Raw genomic sequence first — 21988 nt, 5'->3', positions numbered from 1 at the left:
AGGAGGTATTTTGACACATTAACAGCATTTCAGTCACGATATGTGAGCGACAGTCACTTTCTGTCTGCATGATAGCAGCTGGACTGGTCCTTCAGAGTGATTTTAACCAGTAAAACAGTTAGTTTGGTTCTGATGTGGGCCACAGAGCAGTCAAAATAATGCAAAGTCATGAGGATGAGAGGTTTTTAGCAGGGGATCAAATGGCTCTTCAAACAAACGCTTGACGTGAGGAGATTTCATGTGATCTTCTTCTTCTATCATCTCTCATACAGTGAGGAGGCCACAGCAGAACTTTGGAGGTTCTCTGATCGGTAGATGCCTCCCTTAGTCCAAAGGAGGTTCTGAATTCTCCAGAAATCCTGCCCCGTCCATCTAGGAACACTCACTGACTCTGTGCGACGGTTTAATCTGTAATTAACTGCAAAGTCCGGCAATAAAAGTCCGACTGAAGCAGTGAGGAAGCAGGAAGCAGAACAAAATGAAGCCAGACAGGAGCGACCTCGTGTCACATCACCCAGACAGACGAGAACAGAAGGAAAAGGTTCAGCCGGAGACGCACTGGTTCTGGTCATGTGGTGAAATAAGGACAGACGGAATCAGATGTGAGTCAATAAAACATTATTGTTTAATGTTGGTCATTAATCATGAATCCACAACACAGCAGTTTGTTTAGTGAGTAGGAAAAAACGTGAGTATTTACATCTAGCGTCGTACACGTCACAGTTTATACCCATGCTAACACGAGAAACACGTTTATATACAGGAAATACTCATGAGCATCATTGTACAAAGGGACAGCGCCGTCGTAGCTCCCCGTCTGGATCCGCCTTCGATGCAAAATACACAAAATAATAATAAGAAACGTCTCGTCAGCTGCCCTGAAACCACCACAGCAACGCCACAAAATGAGCTGCTGTCGCTCTGCTGCTGTGTCACATCCAGACAGTCGCAGCCTGCATGTGCTGGAGGTTTGCCCTGTATGACCTGTGGAGACCCGCCGCCTCCACATCCCTCCTCTGCCTCCGCTGCAGCAGAAAACAGGCCAGAGATTCAGTGGGTTCATCAGGACACTTTGCATTTAGGTTAGAAAAGTGCCAAAACCTAATTTACCTTCTCAGACTAACAAACAACTCAAAGAAGAAGCTGACGAGCAACGAAGACCTAACGAGGGGCTTTGCATAGTCGATCCTCAAATGACAGGACGTTGATTAAGTTTGTCTGGACCCTACAAACCAGCAGCAGCAGCAGCAGCTTTGAAGGGCAGGTTTTCTTTTTAAAAACCTCCAAAATGACAGTTTATCAGCTAAAAACAGACACTCTTCAGAGTTTCAGCTGTCCGACGGTCCTTGAACTGCTCATTTGTGGCGTTCAGTTGGAAATTCGATCAAATCTGAGCCTAGAATCGTGATATTTCATCATAATTACATTATTCTACACGTCTTATTGTAAAATTAGCCAAAAACAATTCGTTTGTTCTGATCAAATGCTATAAAAAAACTACAGTTGTGAGCTGAACGGTTCAGCTGAGACCAGCAGTTACGCCACAAAAAACAGTTTCAGGCTGTTTTTTATTTCACAGGAGACATGATGGAAACCAACCAGCATGTAAACAGTTGAACCCCTCCAGGATGTAGCGCCTCCATCAGGTACGTTTCATATATTTAACATCAGCTGGAGCTTCTTACACCAAACACTTTGGTGTCCTTCTGGATGAGTTCTCTCCTCTCATGATGATAGTTGTTCACAAGCTGCCAGCTCAGCTCACTGGAGTCAGAACGATGTCAAAGCTTTCATCCAACATTTCAACATCTGAACGGCACCAACCACCGATCAGTTCTGGTAGTTCATGACCGTAGAAACCGGCTCGGTCAGTCGGATCATGATACCAGACCAACCTCACCTCACTGGGACCGGATGAGCAGCGACAACATGATGAGTCCAACCGAAGCTTCAGACAGAGAGTTCTTATGACTTTTAAATGCTCATTGTTCAGAAACACGGTTAACTACACGGCAAATCATCTGGGACCTGCCAAGATTTAAAATCTTGTTTTTAGACACGATAGATAATTTGGCTTGTTTTAAAATTTATTTACTCATTTTTAGTCCTTGATTTTACAGGACAATCTTAAACTGAGCATTAAAAATATTATTTCAAGATTTCGTATCAAGTAAAATTTACTTGCTGCATGGACAGATAGCTTCACTGGTTTTAAGTCATTTTCTTCTCAAATTTAGTGTTCATATCTTATATTTGGGCGACCCCTTTTTTGCAGTGTAGAGCTGCAGCTAACGGCTAACTTTGGTCTGAAAACGCTGAAAAATGTTCATCAGATTTTCCTCAGATGTCTCGTTTTGTCCAAAGATGTTCAGTTTACCGTCACTGAGGAAAGAAACCAGAAGCTATCCACACTGAGATCACAGAACTCGTCACCGTTAAAGGACTGACAACCAGACCAGCCGACAGCTAGCTGGTTGGATAACGACTGTATTCATACATTTGGTTGGTGCATACGAGGAAAACTCTCCATCTGTTCAACTACACAAACCTCCAACTGAACGCCACGGGACGAGCGATCTGACAGAAGTTCATCCTGGTCCTACAGCATGCTGGAGGAGACCCAATCAGAGCTAAAAATCAGGATTCATTCATCACGTTCTCTGTCTGGATTTACATCTTCTGATGGAGTTTGGTTTGAAGGTTTATTTAAGGGCTGCAACTGGTGATTATTCATATCGCTGACTGTTAGCTGGTGAGGTGTTTGGTGCATCAAAGGGCAGAACATGTCAATCTGTGGCTCCCAAAACCCAAGACGTCTCGTTTAGTGTCACAGAGGAGGAAAGAAACCAGAACACATTCACATTGAAGACGCTGACATCACAGAGCTTATGTTTCAGCTGATCCAGGAATAAGTGCAGCTCTGTAGCTTCAAGAGACGTCTGAACCTAAAACACGACTAACCTCAAACAGCTATAAAACTACAAAATGGGTTCTAGTGAGACCGGTCCGGCAGAACAGACAGAAACCAGGTTGGGCAGCTAAGAAGCTGGAAGCAGGAGAGACGATCACAGTGAAAACAAAAACCAACAAAACACAAAACCTTCACAGCACTCTCACACGAGGAGGTGAGATCCTAAAACCAGAAAGTCATCAGCGTTGCTTCAGCGCGTCCAGGTCCAGGTCCAGGTCCAGGTCCAGGTCCAGTCATTCACCGTGTTTCACTGAATGAACATGCATACAAAACCTGATTAAAAAACACACGCTTCAGTACTGTCATAAAAAAATGGCAAAAAAGTGTGTTTAATAGAGTCGATGTTATAAACGCCATCCAGCTGAAGGGTCGCTCGTATTTACAGCCGCTTCCTCCAACCGGCTAACAGGAGAAACGTCGTCTTCAGGTCACGGCTTCAGCCTTAAAAGTCCTCTTCAACACATGGTCACAGCTCAGGAGGCTTGTCCTGCTTATGGCTCCTCACTTTAACCTTCCATCAAAAGGATTAAATAGAAATGATATTTATATACCTTTATATACTGTAGTACATTTATCTACATAGGCTTTGTTGGAAAATATAAATACTTTTCAGCTCCGCCGCTTTAAAATGGCTTCTATCAGTCGGCGTGTTTGCATAAAGAAACGCATCCAGCAGCTGCAGGAATTCAATCTACGTTGTTCAGGGCTCAAGGTAAAGAAATAATCAGCTTACTCACTGTTCACACCCTCATTCATCTTTCTGCACCACCTAAATAATCTCTGCTTTCATCCTTCTGCCACGTATCTTTCACATTTCGATATAAATAAGTGAGTATTTATCTCCTCTGTTCCAGTGCTCTGTTAAAGTGCTGCTTGTGTAAAATCTTCAGAGCGAGGTATCAGCAGAGCAGCAGGATCCCTGTGTGTTTACCAGCCTCCTTCTGAAAGAGGACTGTTTTAATTCATCAGTGAAAATAAAATCTGTATCTGTGCAGTTTCAGTGCATGTGTGAGAATTTAGAGATGTGTGTCATGAGGGAGTGATGACCAGCGTTTCTGAAGCCTGATGTGCTCATTGGAGGATGCAGCGTGAGAGTCCATCACTCTGACCTCCGACTTTCTGGCAGCTTCTCTCAGTGACTCAAGACAGTTCAGCTCCTGCTCTCACGTCTTCTCTCTCTAGAAAAGAGTTTTGTTTGTACAGACCGTCAGCCTACTCCTCACCCACGCCGTGCTCCCACGCCACCTTAGCCTGCTCGTCCTTGGTCGCTGCGATGATGGGCTGGGAGATCTTGCGCGGCATGGGCCGGGGGGCGGGAGGCGGCGGCGCGGACTGGCCCATCAGGGGCTCCTCTTCGGGGATGCAGCCCTCTCTGAGGTAGGGTTTGGGCGGCAGGGCTGGAGGAGGCTCGTGGAGGTGGTAGAGCGGCGGGTGGTGGGGGAGGTAGTGTGGGTGGAAGTGGTGGTGGTAGAAGTGGTGCTGAGGGTGGGGCAGCCCATCCTGCTGCTGCTGCAGCGGTGGAGCTCCAGCGGAGGCCGGGGCCGGAGCCTGGGGCTGGATTTGGACCCCCGGCTGGGCTGGAGTAACTCCCCCCGGGGCGGAGTGGCTGCGGCTGGGCGGGGCCTTGACTCCGTCCAGGACTTCAGGCTCGGAGACGCTGTACCTGACGGGCTGGTACGGCGAGTCGAGGTCCTCCTGGTCGGTGGTCCAGGCCTGGCTGCTGGGGACGGACTCCAGGGTGTCTGTGCGGCTGGCGGTGGGGTCGGAGGAGGAGGCGGGGCCGCCGAAGTTGCTCTCGCTGAGGGACGAGACTCCTGAGCTGGCGCTGCCGGACAAGGTGGAGTTACTGCCATCCAGGATGGACTGTGGACTGGTGGGCGAGGCAGGTATAGGGTGCAGGGGAGACTGGAGAGAGAGGGGGAGGTCACAGGTCAGTGTGAGCAGTCGTGTTTCCAGTTTAAGTGACTTTTGAAATACCAGAAAAAAGAAACAAAGATAACAGGAATGAGACTCATCGGCTGCTCTGAACAGAATAATCCTCAGCGTCGTCAGAAGGTGGCGCTACATACGGCTCTGGTCCAGATCACATTATACTGAAAACACCCAGGAATCCTACCGATGCAGAAAAAGTCTGCCTCGGCCACGTTATCCCACAATGCAACGCTGCAACCGGCACTGATGAAGACTAGCCTCTGTCCATCGACGACAGGTAAACGCAGAGAAGACCTCAGGAGTAAACACGTCGGCCATGTTTCATGTTCTCTGCATCAGGACTTAGTAAGAAAACGTGTTTCTCTCTTTAATGACGTACGAAAACCTTTTTTTGTTTTCATATTTTCATCACAGTTTGCGTTAACTTCTCTTAATGCGACTGACGTGATCGTAGCTCAACATCTAATTATGCAAAAAAATCTGTGAAACAAAGCAGAGACGTGTTCATCAGGAGCATTTACAACACTTTGTCTAGTTCATACGTCGTCCAGCTCATCTGCGTTCTATGTTTATTATGTTGTGTGGAAGCTTCACCCTTCAACATTAAGCCTCAGCCTGGACCTGGTGAACTGACAAATCAGAGTGATCTCAGTGCTGCCTTTATAACAGAAACTGTAAGAATGAAACAACTTGATGAAGAAGATGCACAGAGAAAGGAAAGCACATTAGATCTTTTGTGTGAAGCCCAGCTGTCCACGGGCAGATCAGGAGAAGACACGAAGGTTCAGACGTGTCAGACAACAGGAGAACACACAGAGAGGGACACGGAGGAGATTCACTGGACGATAACCGGTCGGTGTGAAGGTCCGACTGATCGGCAGAAACTCATCTGTGAACTGTGTCGAGCATCACAGCGTTCAGAGAAGAAAGAAAAGAAGTTCTGATGGACAAATGTTTTCAGCTTTTGTTCTAATCTGTGGTGTATTTTTACAAGATGTTGGATTTGCTGAAAGTTAGAGGCCGCAGACGTCTGAATGTGATGCTGCTGTCGGGAAGGAACCACGAAGGTTTGCTCTGGGACTTTAAAGGCTTGTTGTATTCTTTATACCGAGTCAAATCTTCAGCTTCAAAAAACCTGTCAGATAAACGTAGTGGAGGAGAAAGCACAGCGTTCCCTCTCATACGTGGTGGAGCTGAAGAGTCACTGGCAAATTACGCCTCGTACACTCAACACTTCTGTTCATCCTGTAAATGTCTTTATGTATGTAAAGAAAAGGGCTAAATTCATCTTCAGAAAGCTTTCAGATAAATGCAGTGGAACAAGAACAGAGCAGAAGATGGAAGTACTCGAGTAAAGTACCTCAAACTGTACTGGAGTAAATGTACTCGGTTACTTGCCACCGCTGCTTCTTCCTGTACACAGAGCTTCGGTTTGGGGTTCAGTCTTACATGAAAACAACTTTTCTGTGTGACAGTTTCGTGCTGAAGTCGTTCAGGACTAAATGTGACGACGTCTGGTGAGTCTGAACACTGACTTAACACACACACATTAGAACAGACACAAAGAAACACACACGGAGGGCAGGCAGACATCAGCAGGAGGAGGAGGAAGAAACAGAGGAGGAGGAAGAGGAGGTGGAGGAAGAGGAGGGTACCTTTCTTAAGGAGCGCGCAGGGAGAGCTGGAGGGAGGTCGCTGACCTGGTGGTGGAAAGCGTCAAAGTGCATCGACAGGTGTTGGCCTACAGGGGGAGACACAGCAGGACTGACTGAGAGATGCAGACTCACACCTCAGACCAGAGAAGAAGAAGAAGAAGAGGAGGAGGGGGAGGGGGAGGAGGAGGAGGAGGTGAGGAGAAACCGAGGGGAGAGCGTTGGCTGACAGAGGGGCAGCGTGGAGCAGAGAGGAGGTGGAGGAGTGTGAGGGAGGAGGTCGGGTCAGGAGGTTTAAGGTCTGAACAACAAGTCGTCTGGTTTTTCCTCCCACTGGTTCATTTACCTGAAGAAGGAGAGACACCTCAGACACGTCTTCTGTCAGTTAGAACGATGGAAACCATTAAAGAAAAACTGAATTTGTTTGATTATTTGTTCTTCACAAATCTGGCTTCAACATGTCCACACAGGCGTGGTCGAGGTTTCAGGTGTGTTGCTGATATTAATACATGAACCCATCTACAGTCTCACTAATGCCATTAAAACTAGAGTCTAACAGTTCTGGTTACACTCTGACGGTAAATATTCAAGACAGGAACATTAACTCAGAAGGTGAGATGAGCTACTGAAGTAACTCTGAGCAGCAAATTGAAAAAAGCAAACCTGTAGAGTGACGACTTCACCATCATCACTTCATACAGTCACACTAGCACTCAGAGTTATTCAACACTAACATACAACCCGACGACAGAAACTAACTGAGGTAATTACAGTTTGACACACTGATGAGACACGAAAGAAAATAAACCTCAACGTTACACTGACTGTCACCGTCTGTCCATTAACGCTTCACATATTCACTGAAGAAGTCAGTGACAGTCAGCACACAGGAGAACACGAGGGTTTTAAACGGGACATTTTGAAAAAAAGATTGTATTCAACAGTACGAAAGCAATTTTGTGCAAAGATTCGACAACAGCTGCTCTGTTCAGGTGGAAATAAACCAAACGGTGACTCTACGTACGATAGATAAGTAACTACAGTCACTAAATGTGAAACCTTCTTCTGTGTCGGATATCAAGGCTGTCGGATTGTCAAGATGGAGGTCCAGATACGAGGAGGGCTTGATGCTGGAAGGCTCATTAGTTAATACTTATTGTTCATAGTTGTTATAATAACTAGTAGTTCTGGTCCCAATAGAACTTTCTGCTCTCTGGATATTCAGGCCCAATTAATGATGAATATCAGAATATTCGGCGGGTCGGGGGACACTTCCACCCCAGCGCTCTGACGGGGTGGAATCAATAAACGCCCGATCAATAAAAGTGATTTCCTTTAATCAGAGGGTTTACAGAGGATTAACTTATCGTGACTAACTAGCTGAGCAGTTCAGTTCTGAGTGACGACGTGTGATTCTCTCTGCTGTGCCCTCATTAATGTCAGACGGCGTGAATAACTCAGTGATCTCAGGTGAGCAGGTAACCGACAGACAAACCAACACGTTGCCTTTGGTGGCTGACCGGGGTGTGATGATAATCTGCCACGTATGACCCACGATCGGCCCGTGAGCTGTAACGATCGGCCGACCAGGACTTGAAACGGGAAAAAGTTACTCCTGGAATCAATTTCGGGGAATTTCGTGATGACAGAAACTGGGATCGTGACATTATTCTGTCTGATAAACAGGCTGTTTCAATTCAGGTTATACAGGAAATGATCCCGGACTTCGATGTGTTATGATTATAAACGGGATACTCTAGAAAGCGGTCTGACATTAAGTGGGCAGCACTGTATCTGCATTTAAAGGAGTCGCCCCCTGCTGGCGGTTAGAGAGAATACAGGAGACGTTTATGTTTTATCTGCAGTCTTTGGCACAGAAACCCCCCCAAAAATCCCCCTCTACCAGACATGCAGCCAACGCTGAGGCAAACCGACACTCAGGTGTTCAGAGGTCACACTCAGGCAGCAGGAGGTTCGTACCATGGGGCAGGTTGCGAGGAGGAACTGGTGGCGCCATGACGCTGCCGACGTGGGCCGAGAGGAAGGGAAGGGCTTCTCTGGTGCCGCTGTCCAAGCTCCAGCTGCTGGGAGTGGTGAGGACTGGGGGACATGGACAGAACATAAATGTGCTGTACGTTTACGGCTAGTCTTGTGTGCTGCGTTGTGAAAGCGCGTCCGCTGACCTTTCTCCGCCACAGAGAGGTTGGGGTCGCTGCAGGGCTTACATGGGCCGATCACCTGGTGGAACAAGGCCCGCTGGAAGTTTGTCGGCTGAAGAGAAAGAGAGACACTCAACATTAATAGCTGCAGGCACAAAAGTCCAATCACCAGGGCCCAGCTGTCCAGAAGTTCTGATTTAGTTCATCAGAACATGGTTAAAAACAGTAAAATTGGACGTCTTTAGGATCCATTTTGTATGTTTTTTTAACACTGAAGATCTTTGGCAGGAAAATGATTCAAGTAATAAAATGTCATAAAATCCAAAATGGTAAAAATCTGAAGTGGAAACATAATATTCAAAAATATACGTTTACTGTAAAGCGAAAAATGTAGTGTTCAAAAAAAATAAACTAAAACAGGGCTGTAGAAACTGTGCAGGAAGCCTGACTGGCCGGTCCGTCCGTACCTGTCCATTCTCGGTGATGTTGGTGTACATGGCGCTGCTCGGCCGCTCTCTGTGGGGCGGCAGCAGCATCAGCATCTCTCTGTTGTGTCTGTATTTGTCCGGCAGCGACGGCGATCCGACTGCAGGCGGACAGACGGGACGTTAAGACAGAAACGCTCACAGATGCATGAGAGGAACGTGAAACATGACTTTCTCCCGACTAAACGCTGCAGCGGCTGATTGCTGCTCACCTCTGATGGTGGAGGGGGCGGAGTTTATCATCTGAGGAGGCGCCGAGTGGGTGGAGCTAAGACTGGAGGAGGACGGGCTCGCCTGCAGCAAAATTATTAGAATTATAAAACAAATAATGTAAAGCTAACTGCACACATCTGGCAGCAAAGGAGCCAAAAAATACTGTAAGGTTTAGAAAATGTAAAGAACAGTAAAAGAAAGAGCTGCAATGACAACGTCAGCAGATTTAAAAACAGTCAAAAAAAAAGTGTAACTTTACGGTCAAAGTAAAAAATCACACTTTTACTGCTATATGAATATAAATAATGAGGTTTTTTTTAAGTTGATTTGAGGACAGTTTCAGGCACACTGTAAAAGAACTAATTGCTTTTTATAAAACAGATTTTTGAAGTGGACAATATGTACAGATTACTTTGATTATTTTCTCTATGATTTTACTCGGTATTATCGGAAATTTAACCAAACAGGCAAAATCTGTAAAAAAAAAACAACAGTTTACAGAATTATTTACCGTTTTCCATATTCTAAATAAAGAACAGCAAATACATGTAAACTCAACACATTTTATCCTAATTTAAATACAATAAATGTATAAAAAATAGAAATAGAAATAAGTCCCATTTGTAGAAATACAGATTTTTGATGCTTCTTGATGGTCACCATGTAAATAAACACACTTTCCTGTGGTTTCGTTTGCTAGCTGTGATTTTACAAAGCAGGGGAATCTGTGAACTGCTAAGACGGTTGTTTTTGTTTCCTGGACTGCTGGTACAGTCTCCTCTGTGGGGGCCATTAGGTGATACTTCACATACCTGCATGCGGTAGAAGTCCTCGGGATGCTCCACCACCATGCCGTCAGCCAGGATCAGCAGGTTGCCCACATTTCCCATCTCACTGGAGTTGTGAGAGGAGAGAGAGGAGGAGGAGTTGCGCACTAAAGTCAAAACAGCAACGGGACTGGGAGCAGGAAGAGAAAGGCCGGACAGAGAGGAGGTGGGAGAGGAGGAGGAGGAGGAGGAGGAGGAGGAAGAGGGAATGAACGAGGAGGGTGGAGTGGAAGCACAGGCAGGAGGGAAACGCCACCAGAGCGAGGAGCAGAGAACAACCGAAACCAGAGGAGGGAGCCAAAAAAATAACGTCCGAAAACATGCGTGAGGTGGTTCAGAGTCGGCCGAGAAACATGCGAGAAGAAAAGACGTGGGGCGGTGGTGGTGAGGAACCAAAGTCAGAGAGAGAGAAAGGAGAAGTTTCAGAAAGTGAGCAGAAAACTAGCAGAGATCGTTAATGAGAGGCAGATGTGGAGGTGAGGAGGAGTGTGCTGGCAGCTCAGTGCGATGGACGGGTGTCTGCAGTGGTCGCCAGATGTTAGTGTGATCCTCCACTAATACCACTCTGTTGATTCTACAGCTGGCCACAGCAGGGAGCGCTGGTGAGTGGGTATGGGGGTGTTACTGGAGATAAACTGTCTGGAGAGCTGTGTGTCTGAGATCTGTCAGTGTGTACAAAGATATTAATAGCAGGCAAGTTTTCTTTCACAAAACCACTGAAATGACACCATTTATGAGGAACAAGCACGCCCAGAATCTACTTCAGAGGGTAAATGTAGATTCCAGTAATTCTTATGGCTGTAGTTCCTGAGTGGTCGGGAGGTTTCTGCAGAAGGAGACGAAGCTCAGAGGCCAGAAACAGGCAACGCTTTACCAAAGAGACACAGAATGAAACCCAAAACTACGACAAAGTGACCGCTGACGACACAGAATGCGGACAAGGACACACAAAGACGGCGAGATGGCGGCATGGACACATGCAGCGGCTTCAATCTGCGGTGGAACGGTGTGGCGCGCAGACGGTAACACTCTGTGGAGAGGATTATCAGCTAACCGCTCAGGAAAGCAGAAAAACGCTCTAAAGGCCTCCACACACCTCAGGAGGACGCCACTGAACAGCAAAGACAACAACAGCCAGGTTCACAAGTTTTCTCCTCCGGCCTTCTCGGCACTAAGTTCTCCAACACCTCGACGTCTGCTGCTGGTTACAATCCACTTTGACCTTCCTGGCTTGTTTTTACTGTGAGTCACCTTCAAGATGACCAGCCACTGATGGACGTGTGTGAGTCAATCTCTGCTTTGCACCAAGATAATTCAGTGCAGTGACAATTAAAGCTGCAAGCAGCGATGGTCGGGTCCTCGCCGTACGATTGTTGACCGTTGCGCATGTTGGGTTGTGGCGCGAACGTGCTCCGGGCGGGACTCTGATCCGGTGTGTCGACTTTCAGGCAGATTGGAGCACGTGTGACCTAGTTATACGCCACTTCCTGTTAGCATAATAGCAAGCCGAGGCAGCGTGCGTGTTGGGCCGTGGCGGCAACACGCTCTGGCCGAGACTCGGAGCACGTAGACGTTACAAAGCACGTCTCGTTTTATGGCGTTTTATGGTGTTTTGCCGACATTCCAGGGGCCGCCATTTTGACGCCGTCAGACTTTTGCGGACCGCTTTAATAACTTTTAATCACCACCTCCTGTAGTTTGTGCTGGCCAGATTTTAGGTGTCTATGACGTACCCCCTAGGAGGAGATAGATTTTGAAAAAGGCTAAAAATGAGGGGAAATTGCTGAATTTCTCGCCATATTTTTTCAAAATGGCGGACTTCCTGTTGGGTTTAGGACTTGGCGATGATTTACTTTTTTGTGTGTCCCAACCTGCTACATATGCCCATCAAATCTCGTAGGTCTAGGCCAAACGTGCTTCCGACGAGACTCCGTTGAACTTCTCTCGGGGTGCTATCAAAGTTTTTGCCAGTCCTGATGTGTGTGAAGATTTTGGTGCGTTTTCGAGCACGTTTAGGTGAAAAGAAACTGTGATAGTCACAGCGGTTCCATTAGAGCCTGATGAAGACACAAAACAACCACAAAGAGACACAAACTGACAACAAAGAGCCACAAAACACCCACAAAAACACACAAGAGGACCAGAGAGCGTCATTCTGTGTCTCGTTCCTTGTTTTTTTTTTGATCTTATGACATTTATCAGTGAATATTTTTTAAGGCTGTTTGATGGTGTTCCAGTGTTGGCGCCGTGCAGGTACCCTGGATGAGGATGGTGGTGTGGACGGATCGGAGGCTCGGCACCGTGACGGTGTGTGTCTGTGGGGCTGACCTGTGTCGGTGCATCAGCTTGAAGCTCTCGGGGCTCATGGGGCTGTGGGAGGTCAGGATCCCTCTGGGGGTGTTGGCTCCGGAACCGGCCTTATCCAAACCAGGCAGACCCTGCAACGCCACATAGAAGCACTGCTCTGAATATCCACACTGCCCCACACGTGTGTGCTCGAGTGGAAAAAACATTCAAGCAAAAGCTCCCTTCAGACAAATTCAGATTTGGGAATAATGAAGTTAGAAACTGAAGAGGTGAAACGTTCACAGAGTCCAGATTCCTGGCAGTGACGCGGTTATCGTAGCTGGAAGCTCCATCGCGTCCTCTTTGAAGAAACTACTAATTAGGCTCCCTCATTGTGTTGATCCACCTTCCAGCATGCGCAGCACAGAAGGATCCTCCTCTAGACCCAGCGTCCTATTTTAGCTCATGAACAACCTACAGAACAGTTCCTGACTCCATCCGTCTCTCATTACCTTCCTTCCCGGAGCCCTGCACCTTAAAAACTGAGCGATCTGACGTGAGAAGGTCTTTCTGTGAACGTTGGCGTGCACTCACATGGCAGAGGCTGCTCCTCATCATCTGGAACTGATCGATCAGCTTCTTGTGCAGGGGACGCATTTCTGGGTGCACCAGCTTCTCGTGCACGGCCAGGCCGACCCCAAGGATGTGGACCTGCAGGAAAAACAGCAAAACTTGAGCATGAAGAGAGTGAATGTAGTTTCTTTAAAGCCTCTCCAGCTCCATTATATTATACATTAGTCATGTTGTTTATTCATTACTTATATAATATAAAATATTTACAGCTGTTGACCAGACTGAAGGAACATTTCTTACACATCTCAGGTTGATTCTTGAAATTATTTTTGTCTCATGAGACTATTTAGTCAAAACTGTTCAGTCCAGCAGTCGACCATCTGATGACGGCGTCTCAGTGAACCATGTTCTGATTAGCTGGTCGCTGGCAGGAATAAAACCCCCAGTCGGACACGATCCTTCACACGACGGCTCCCTGCGGTGGTTGGGTTGTAAACACACTGAGCAGGATGTCCCAGATGTGGAGACATGTCACAGGATGAAGCAGAAAGCTGACAGCGTCACACAGACTCAGGGTTTCCACCAGTGAAGCTCTCCTGGCAGCTGGAACCAGTATTCAGAAACCATCCTTCTGTTTATAACCCTGTTGGTCTGATTCCCTCTGAGCCGTTTCAGACACATCTTAGCGGCTTCATTTCAAACCACAAAGACTGCCGGTCACTTACGGACGAGTTAGAGGTTAAACTGGGCCATGGTCTCCACTCACACTGAGCTCTGGTCTAGTGCTAAGCGTACCTGTGTGGGACCAGGTGAGGCTGTAAGCAGCAGCCCAGTGTGTGGAGAACCCTCTGTGGGTAAACCCCGTCTCACCTGCTCCTGCATCAGGTCTTTGAGCTGCGTGATCTTCTCTGTGTCTTCAGGGTGGCTGGTGATGTACTCCTTATCGAAGAAAGCCTGGTGACAGAGAAAGAAACACAAAGCACAACTTCATCAAGACATTATCATCACATGACTGTCAAATCTACGCCGGTACGTTTCTGTCCTGTTGCTATCTGCTGGTGGATTTGTGTCACTGCATTACACGTCTAGACATTAATGAGAAACCAGATAATTAGACCAAGCTTCATAGATTCCAGTGCTTCCCTTTAATCCCTGCAGTGCAGATTCACACAGACTGTGTCCATGACTGACTAACATCAGCCTGGACTCCAGCCTCTACATAGGTCCATGTAGGTGTTCCCAGTGTGCGACCACTGAGGAGATAAACCATCTGATAGCTCTGAGCTACGCTGAAAGTCACTGAGTTAAGAAGGAGGTAAATGCTGGACTGTTAGTGACGTAAGAGTCGATGTGTTTTGTACGTTAGACGTGTTTTAGAATCACTGCACAGCAAGAACTGACCTTCAGACAACAACTCCAACACAAGAGCATCACAAACAAGCAGCTACACAACGGTCTGGTCCAGCTGGCTGTAAAACACGGGTCTCACCAGCAGGACCAAACCCATGAGCTGAAATAAAGCGTCTTGCTCCGACCTCTTGGTATCTGGCGATGCCTCCGTTGACGGCGGCGTCGATGACGCCGTTCAGCGTCATGCTGAGCAGGTTGATGTTGCCGTGCAGCTGCTTGTGCTGGTACTGGCTGATCAGGGTCCGCAGCTCCTGGTTCTTGTTCTCCACCACGGAGATGGCGTTTTCTAACGGACTCACCTCCACCTGAGACACACAGACGAACGGAGGAACAACCTGAGAAGCTGGAAGCTGTGGGGTTTCCCTGATCAGAGGACATGTTCCGGCCTCCTTTAATAACTCCTGTGATATTTCATATTTACACATCAAACATGCAACACCTGCAAATTTTTATTTTAAATGTATTGTTTGTGCTTTTATTCAGAGCAGAAGGGAGACAGGAAAAGGGAGAAGAACAGGGAGAGACCTGCAGCAAAGGCTGGTGAGCGGGAGTCGAACCCACGACCGCTGCATCAGGGACTACAGCCCTGCTCATGGGCCGCCCGCTCAGCCAGGTGAGCTGTAGGGACGCCCCACACCTGCACATTTATCTAGAAAGGTTCATACTTCATTTCATTTACAACAGAGCAGTCAACACGACTCTGATGACGGCTTTCCTTTCAAACAATTCAGCCTCGTGGTCACTTGTCTGAAACCTGATGTCACCTCGCTGGATGCTGAACATGAATGAACAAGAATCTCAGCGCTCCGGTGTTTCTTGTTGGGTTTTCGCTGAACTGCTGATGTTCTTTCTCAGCTGCTGACTTGTTTAAATGGTGTTCCTAAAGCTGAAAGAGTCTTTTTCTGTGTTACCTACAAATATCTACATGATTTATCTGAAAAATGACCCAAATTAGTGAAGGGAACCACATTTTTGTGCCATGCAGATTCAAATCTAACAAAAACAAAAATAACACAAACATATTGCTGTGTCGCCTTATTCTGCATGCAGGAGTGTAACTGTAGTCTTCATTTACTCACCAGCTCTCTCTTCTCCACCTCAAACCAGCGTGAGATCCCGGGCAGAGGGTGGGTGAGGATCAGAGTGGTCCGTTCTATCCACAGACTCTGAAACGACACCAACAGTCTGACTCACGAGGTCTGAGCTCAGCTTCAGCACAACTCTCAGTAAAACATGAATCATCACATTTAGACTCTTGTTATTGTTCAGTGGTCTGTGTTTTGGTTTCCTCCGTTTTCCCTCAGTGTGTTGATCGCCGGCTTTTGTTTTTGTTTTGTGCATATCAAAGTTCTGCAGACTTACAAAACCTAAACCTCCTCTGCTTAACTTTCCTACGCCTCCGTGTACCACATCTGCACAACTCCAGCTGGTTGGATCACTGCTGCTGAAGCTCCTGTGATGTCACTCCACGGGTTTCCCTGCATGCGGATCAGGGTGCGGCCATTTTCTGCTGAAGAAGCGCTTGGACGCCCAGATCTCGGTTTGTCTTCCAAGCTGTTGGTCGGTCGGTATTTCTGCTGCTGAAGGACTGCATCTGCACTTCCTGCCTATCTGGCAGCAGCCATATCCTGAGAATCTGGCGTGTCTTCAGGCGTGTTAGGTTCCTTGTTTCAGCCATTTGTGTCTCTGAAGAGCTTTCAAATGTGCCGGTTTTATATAGACACGAAGCACGGCGACAAAAATGGTGTTTTTTAATAAAAAGCCTTCATTAGTGGATCACTGGTACCAAAGTGACCCAACACTCAACATATCTGATGTATTCTTATGGAACCAGAAGCTTTTAGTGGCTTTTTTTAGGATTCGTTTAGTGTTTTGGCTGTGACTACACTGAAAGAAAGTGCACTTGAAGACTGAAGACTGATTCTTAATGCAGTATTTCACAAATGATTCCACCGTATGTTCAACTTTTCTTCACTTTGGTCAGAAGCATAATTCTGTCTTTCAGCTAAAATGTACCGTGCAGGTCAGATGCAGTGTTTTATGGTCTTGTGAAGCTTTTGGAGGGAACTGGGATGCAAAGCAACTGCAATTAATGAGATGCTAATGAAGCTGCTGCAACATGTCCAATAGAAACTATGATTTCCAGTTGGTGTAACAGAAGTAGATAAGCCTGTTGACCAGTCCAGTGGGATCTAATTAAGCCAAAACCAACACAGAAAAGTGACTCACATTGACAGTCCCATTGAACTTCCCCCGCTCACCTTGAACTCATTTTCTCTGTCTTTGGGTCCTTTGTGGAAGGGCCGGTCGTAGCGGAACCGCCGGACGTTGTTCACCCGGTAGAAGCTCTTGATGCGGTCGGGCACTCTGTCCATCTGCAGGACGCTGACGCTGTCTGGCACCGGCGTCACCGCGTAGATCTGGAGGTCTTCAGTGAGGAGGACGGAGGTCAAGGAGCTGACTGAACTCACAGCGTCTTTATGGACTCACAGCGTAACGCAGTCCTGACATCCCTCCCTGCTCAGCTTCAGCATCATTCACATGTGGGCGTGAACATAAGGCAGCACCTTCTGGGTGTTTCTGCTTCTGACTGGTGGGAAGTTCCAGATGTTTATTCTGGTGGCCGACTCACATGAACCACGGCTGGTCAATAAGCCAAACCTCACATGAGTGAGTGATGGTGACACTGCCTGGGGAGGGATGTCAGGGCTGGATTATAAACGGCTGGATTATTGATAAGTGATGATCGACCAGGTGAGGCAGAGGAGTTCCAGGACTGGTGTCACAGAAGATCTATTTCAAACTACCAGCTAGGAGTTTTCCTCTTCAGACGATCAACCAGCACGTCTACAGAGATCCTGAAGCGTTTGCTTCGTCCAGAAGAGGCAGCGTTGTGTCAGGACCAGTGGTGGCTGCTTCACCATGACAACCTGCTCACAGCGCCCTGAGCATCCCACAGCTCCTGGCTGAGAAGAACATCTCCATGCTGGAGCAACCTCCCTACTCACCCCACCTGGCTCTGTGGGGTTGGTTCCTCTTCCCCAAGCTCAAGGGGGTCATCAAGGGGACCCGTTTAAAAAACGTGGACGACATTTTTAGAAGACGTGGACGACATCAAGATGGCTGTGACGACGGCGCTCAGAGGATCCTGGAAGAATCCTTTCAGGAGTGCATGGCGGCATGAAGAGAAGGCTGGAGGAGGGTGTTAGACTCCAAGAGGATTACTGGTAGTTTGGATTTGAAGTATATCTTTAGTGACACCAGTCCTGGAACTTTTCCGACACACCTCGTAGACGCCCTCCCATGTTCCAGTTCAGCATAGATGGCTTCTTTAGGTGGACGTCTACACCTCCACTTACCTGCTGCTGATAATGCAGCCCTGACATCCCTCCCAGGCTGTGTCACCATCATTCACAGCTCGAGTCATGTGGGGTTAGAAAAAAATTGAGGTGGGAACCCTGCTGGATGCTGGTGAAGCATGTTAACTACCAAAGACGAGTGCAGCTGCCTCCTGTTGAAGCACTGACTGAGCATCTACACTGACATGAACATGGTGCTGTGTAGTCGGTCCACTCAGCAGCATCACCGGCCTCCTGCTGAAGGATACACTGGGCATCACACTGCAGGATGGCCTCGTCCGGCTGATTGGGGTGCTGCATCGCAATGGCTTGTGGGAATTCTCCCAGCATCCTTTGCTGGAAGGCCTCCAAGCGTTCGTAGTCGTGGCCACGGCAGACAAACTCCTTGTTCTGGTGTGAGTCAGTCAGAAGGAAACAGAACAGAGAGAAACAGTCAGAACAGCTTCCATCTAACAACAGGTTTGGATGTTTGTGGTTTTCAGAAGGTGAACCCTCTGAGCTCTGAGCAGTGTGTGGGCGGTTTGCTCTCCTGGTTTCACTGCAATACAGTGAGATTAGTGTTTAGTTAGTAGAAGTCCTGACCTCTACGGAAACAGAACAACTATGAAGGAGAGAGAAGACAAACAAGACAATTGGAGTCAAGTGATTTTGATGAAATACATTTCAGGACGATCAGAGAGTTGACAATCTGACTATTCTTTCTGTTTCTTTCTGATAAAAAGTGTGAGTTTGTCCTTTAAAGAACACACACACACACACACACACACACACACACACAGTACTTAACAGGTGTATCAGACCTCCACCTAATGTCAGGTTTATGTCAGAGCTGCTCTAAATAAACAGCACTGGGAATTACCAACATCATATTTTATGTTTCTGCCTTTTAAACTTGCCAGCAGCTCTTAGAGTTCAGCGAGTTGAAGGCTTCTATCTGTCTACTTTTCAGACATAGCTGATAAGCCTTAGAGAAGCTGACAGACCACTCACCCTGAGGAAGAAGGGGAACTTCCTGCCGTAGAACCCCACCCTGAAGAACTCCGGCTCCAGACGCTGCTGCTCCATGATGTTGTCGTAGTACGCCGCCTCCATCTTCTGCACAGTCAGGACACAAAGGCAGGACGGCGGTGACAAGCCACACTCACAGAATGCGAATATAAACAACAAACAGTCACGTCTACGTAGCACTGAACTCTACCGGATCAGAGACAGAACAGCCTCCAGAGGAGATCTTCTGATATTCAGATATATGACGTGGTCAGTCCACGTATGTTCAGACAGCTCCACCGTCAACTGTGACTTCACACATACATCAGGTTCTACTGACGTTAGAGCCTCAACAGTTGATGTAATGAGACCAAAGACTGGATTCTAGTAGAACCATGGATCCATCCATAGATAGACACTGACAGGACCTTTCTGGATCAACACCAGCCTGGTTTGGAGATTTTGCATTTTCTTTCTGTTTTAAACGGCCAAAAATGTTTGTTTTGTTGTTTTCTTATTGTCATTTTGGACTGTTTTCGGTGGTTCTGGACGATGTTTGAGTCATTATGAACAACTTTGACTTATTTCAATAAGCTTTAGAGAATTCTGAGTGGCTTTGGACTCATTTTGTTTAGCTTTTGGACACGTTTCAGGTTACTGGGGGCAAGTTTCAAGTGAAATTAACAACAACAAAAAAAAACCTGGAACCTTGTCTGGTCCATCACATCAGGTTCTGCTGATGTTAGAGCCTCAACAGTTAGTGAAATGTGACCAGAGACTGGATCCCAGTAGAACCATGGATCCATCCATAGACAGACACTGACAGGACCTTTCTGGATCAGTTACACTTTTTAAGTAATTTTAAACAAATCTTGAGTAATTCTGAGTGCAATTTGAGTCATTTATGAGTAATTTTAATCAATTTCAAGTCACTTTGGGACATTTTTGACTCATTTCTGGACTAATTTTGAGTGAATTTATAGAATTTCAGCCATCTTGAAGAATTTGAAAAACTATTTTAGACACGTTTCAAGTCATTTTGGACAATAACGAAACATTTTGGGAAAGTTTGAGTCATTTTGGGACGTATTTGGTACAGATTTGACTCATTTTTGTAAACATTTTGAGTGATTTTTGTAGAATTTTGAGCCATTTTTAAGAATTTTAAGCCATTTAGACACATTTCAAGTCATTTCAGACAATAACAGGAAATATTTCCAGCTTCACCACATCAGGTTCTACTGATGTTAGAGCCTCAACAGGTGGTGAAATGTGACCAGAGACTGGATTCTAGTAGAACCATGGATCCATCCATAGACAGACAGGAACCTTCTGGAGACACGGTACCAGCCTCGTTGTAAATTTTACAATTGTTTTTTTTCCATTTTCAAGGACCAATAATTCTAAATGTGTCCCTGTTGCATCCATCCAATCCTTCTGATCTGCCGGAAACTCTCCAGTCTGAGTCCTCACCACGTTCCATGTCAGTGGGAGTTTAATTTCTGGAGATATCAAACCCTTAAAATGGTTTTACAGGTAAGATGGGGGTTTATTTGAGGATGAAAACGGTCTGAAAACGTAAAAATCTCTAAATTCTGCCAAAAATATTTTACAGAATTCAGATTTGTGTCCCAAATAGCGAATATGCCAAATCTACAGATGACCTGGATTCTGTCTGGATTAACGTGGACCGACCCGGTAAGGAAAACAGTGACAGGTACGACAGAAAAGCACAGTTTGAAGCTCACCCGGATCCAGCTGAGACTCTGGTAGTCGTACAGAGATTCATACTGGAAGGCCAGCTCCCTGCACAGAGGAATACCGTACTCCCAACACTGCAGCGTGCGCACACACACACACACACACACACACACACACACTTTAGTGAGGCTTAAAGCAAACATACTGCTCGCTACGCTATGTTCACTGTATTTACGTGTTTAACGAGAAACTTAATCTGCGACTATTTTGACGACAGAATAATAAAAAAAATTTTTTAACCAAAAGTGCCAAATAATTCCAAGTTCCAGCCTCTTAAAGATAACTTGCTGGTCTGGTTTACATGAAAACAGCCCATTTTTACTGTTTTCTGGCTTTTTCTGGACAAACTAACAGCTAAATCATTAAGACAGAACCAACGTGCTCTGTTCATAGCAAACAACAACGGGGCAGAAATCTCTTCTGCAAACTGAAGTCAGAGAGTCCTTTACTTGACTCACCTGCAGGCCACGTTTCTTTCACTATTTGTTGCTATTTAATGTGCTTTAACAGGCAAAGCAGTTGTTTATAATGTGCAGAAAAGCTCCGGTAACTCAGTGGAACTTTTCTGGCTAAATAAAGAGCAAATAATAATAAAAAAAAGTGAGTCAGTTTGTAAGTCTGAGCTCCTCAGATCATTTCAGGGAAGACCCGCGGATCTGAAACACGTTCTGGAGCCTTAAAGAGCTTTTAAAGCAATCGATAAAATCCTAAAGTACATCCTGAAACTAATCCAGTGTGGTGATGCTACAGGTTGGGATAGGGTTATGGTTTCCTGTGTTTCCTGGTTTCAGTAGAAAGTCAAGGTGGTTTCTGATTCTGATTCTGATTCTTCAGAACAGTAAATGTTTGGGTGATAACGTCAATATTTAAAACATAAAACTGGAAACAAAACTGTTGGAAATAAGTTTAAATGATAAAAACAATCAATTACATACTACTGAAAATAACTGCTAGTTGCAGAACCTTTGTCCAACGTCAACACCTTATTTAAAAACGTTAAACATGACTGATAATGATGTAACTGTATTGATTTCAGCGTAGGTCAGAGACAGCAGTGTGTGGAGAATAGACTAGTCTGCATGTGTTCTCTGTGTAGCTCTGCTGTCTGACGCTGTGCTGCCGTCGTCCTCCCGCCTCACGGGATCGGAGCCGTGCACGGACAGGCGACGCCTTACCTTTCCCTTGTTGAAGTAGTGGATGACTTTGCGGCAGAGGCCCTCCTTGCGGTGCCACTCGGTCTGAGCGGGGTAGTGCAGGAACTCCTTCAGAGGCCGCTCGTCCCAGTGCAGCAGCTCCCAGTACAGCAGCAGAGTGAAGGCAGCCTCTGTGGACGCAACAAGCAGCACGTCACCCACAAGTAGGTGTGTGTGTGT

General features: G+C 46.5%; 1 protein-coding gene across 1 annotated transcript in view; it reads right to left on the bottom strand.

The window, feature by feature from the left end:
* Positions 1-603: 603 nt before the first annotated feature.
* Positions 604-21988, bottom strand: part of LOC103356385 (dedicator of cytokinesis protein 3-like) — a 170787-nt gene continuing 149402 nt past the window's right edge. The window contains exons 35-51 of the mRNA XM_008280492.1: positions 21791-21939; positions 20603-20689; positions 18858-18962; positions 18116-18257; positions 16770-16936; positions 15588-15674; positions 14634-14813; positions 13969-14052; positions 13120-13236; positions 12568-12698; positions 10225-10369; positions 9412-9493; positions 9182-9300; positions 8739-8826; positions 8536-8655; positions 6559-6644; positions 604-4876 (exon numbers count right to left, since the gene is read on the bottom strand). Coding sequence (XP_008278714.1) covers positions 4184-4876; positions 6559-6644; positions 8536-8655; positions 8739-8826; positions 9182-9300; positions 9412-9493; positions 10225-10369; positions 12568-12698; positions 13120-13236; positions 13969-14052; positions 14634-14813; positions 15588-15674; positions 16770-16936; positions 18116-18257; positions 18858-18962; positions 20603-20689; positions 21791-21939 — 2582 coding nt within the window. The 3' untranslated portion in view covers positions 604-4183. The remainder of the gene's footprint in view (positions 4877-6558; positions 6645-8535; positions 8656-8738; positions 8827-9181; positions 9301-9411; positions 9494-10224; positions 10370-12567; positions 12699-13119; positions 13237-13968; positions 14053-14633; positions 14814-15587; positions 15675-16769; positions 16937-18115; positions 18258-18857; positions 18963-20602; positions 20690-21790; positions 21940-21988) is intronic.

This window comes from Stegastes partitus, unplaced genomic scaffold (genome assembly GCF_000690725.1).
Source record: "Stegastes partitus isolate 25-593 unplaced genomic scaffold, Stegastes_partitus-1.0.2 Scaffold196, whole genome shotgun sequence".
Classification (NCBI taxonomy): domain Eukaryota; kingdom Metazoa; phylum Chordata; class Actinopteri; family Pomacentridae; genus Stegastes; species Stegastes partitus.
Note: the sequence above shows the minus strand (reverse complement) of the source record. Positions and strands in the feature narration are given on the sequence as shown.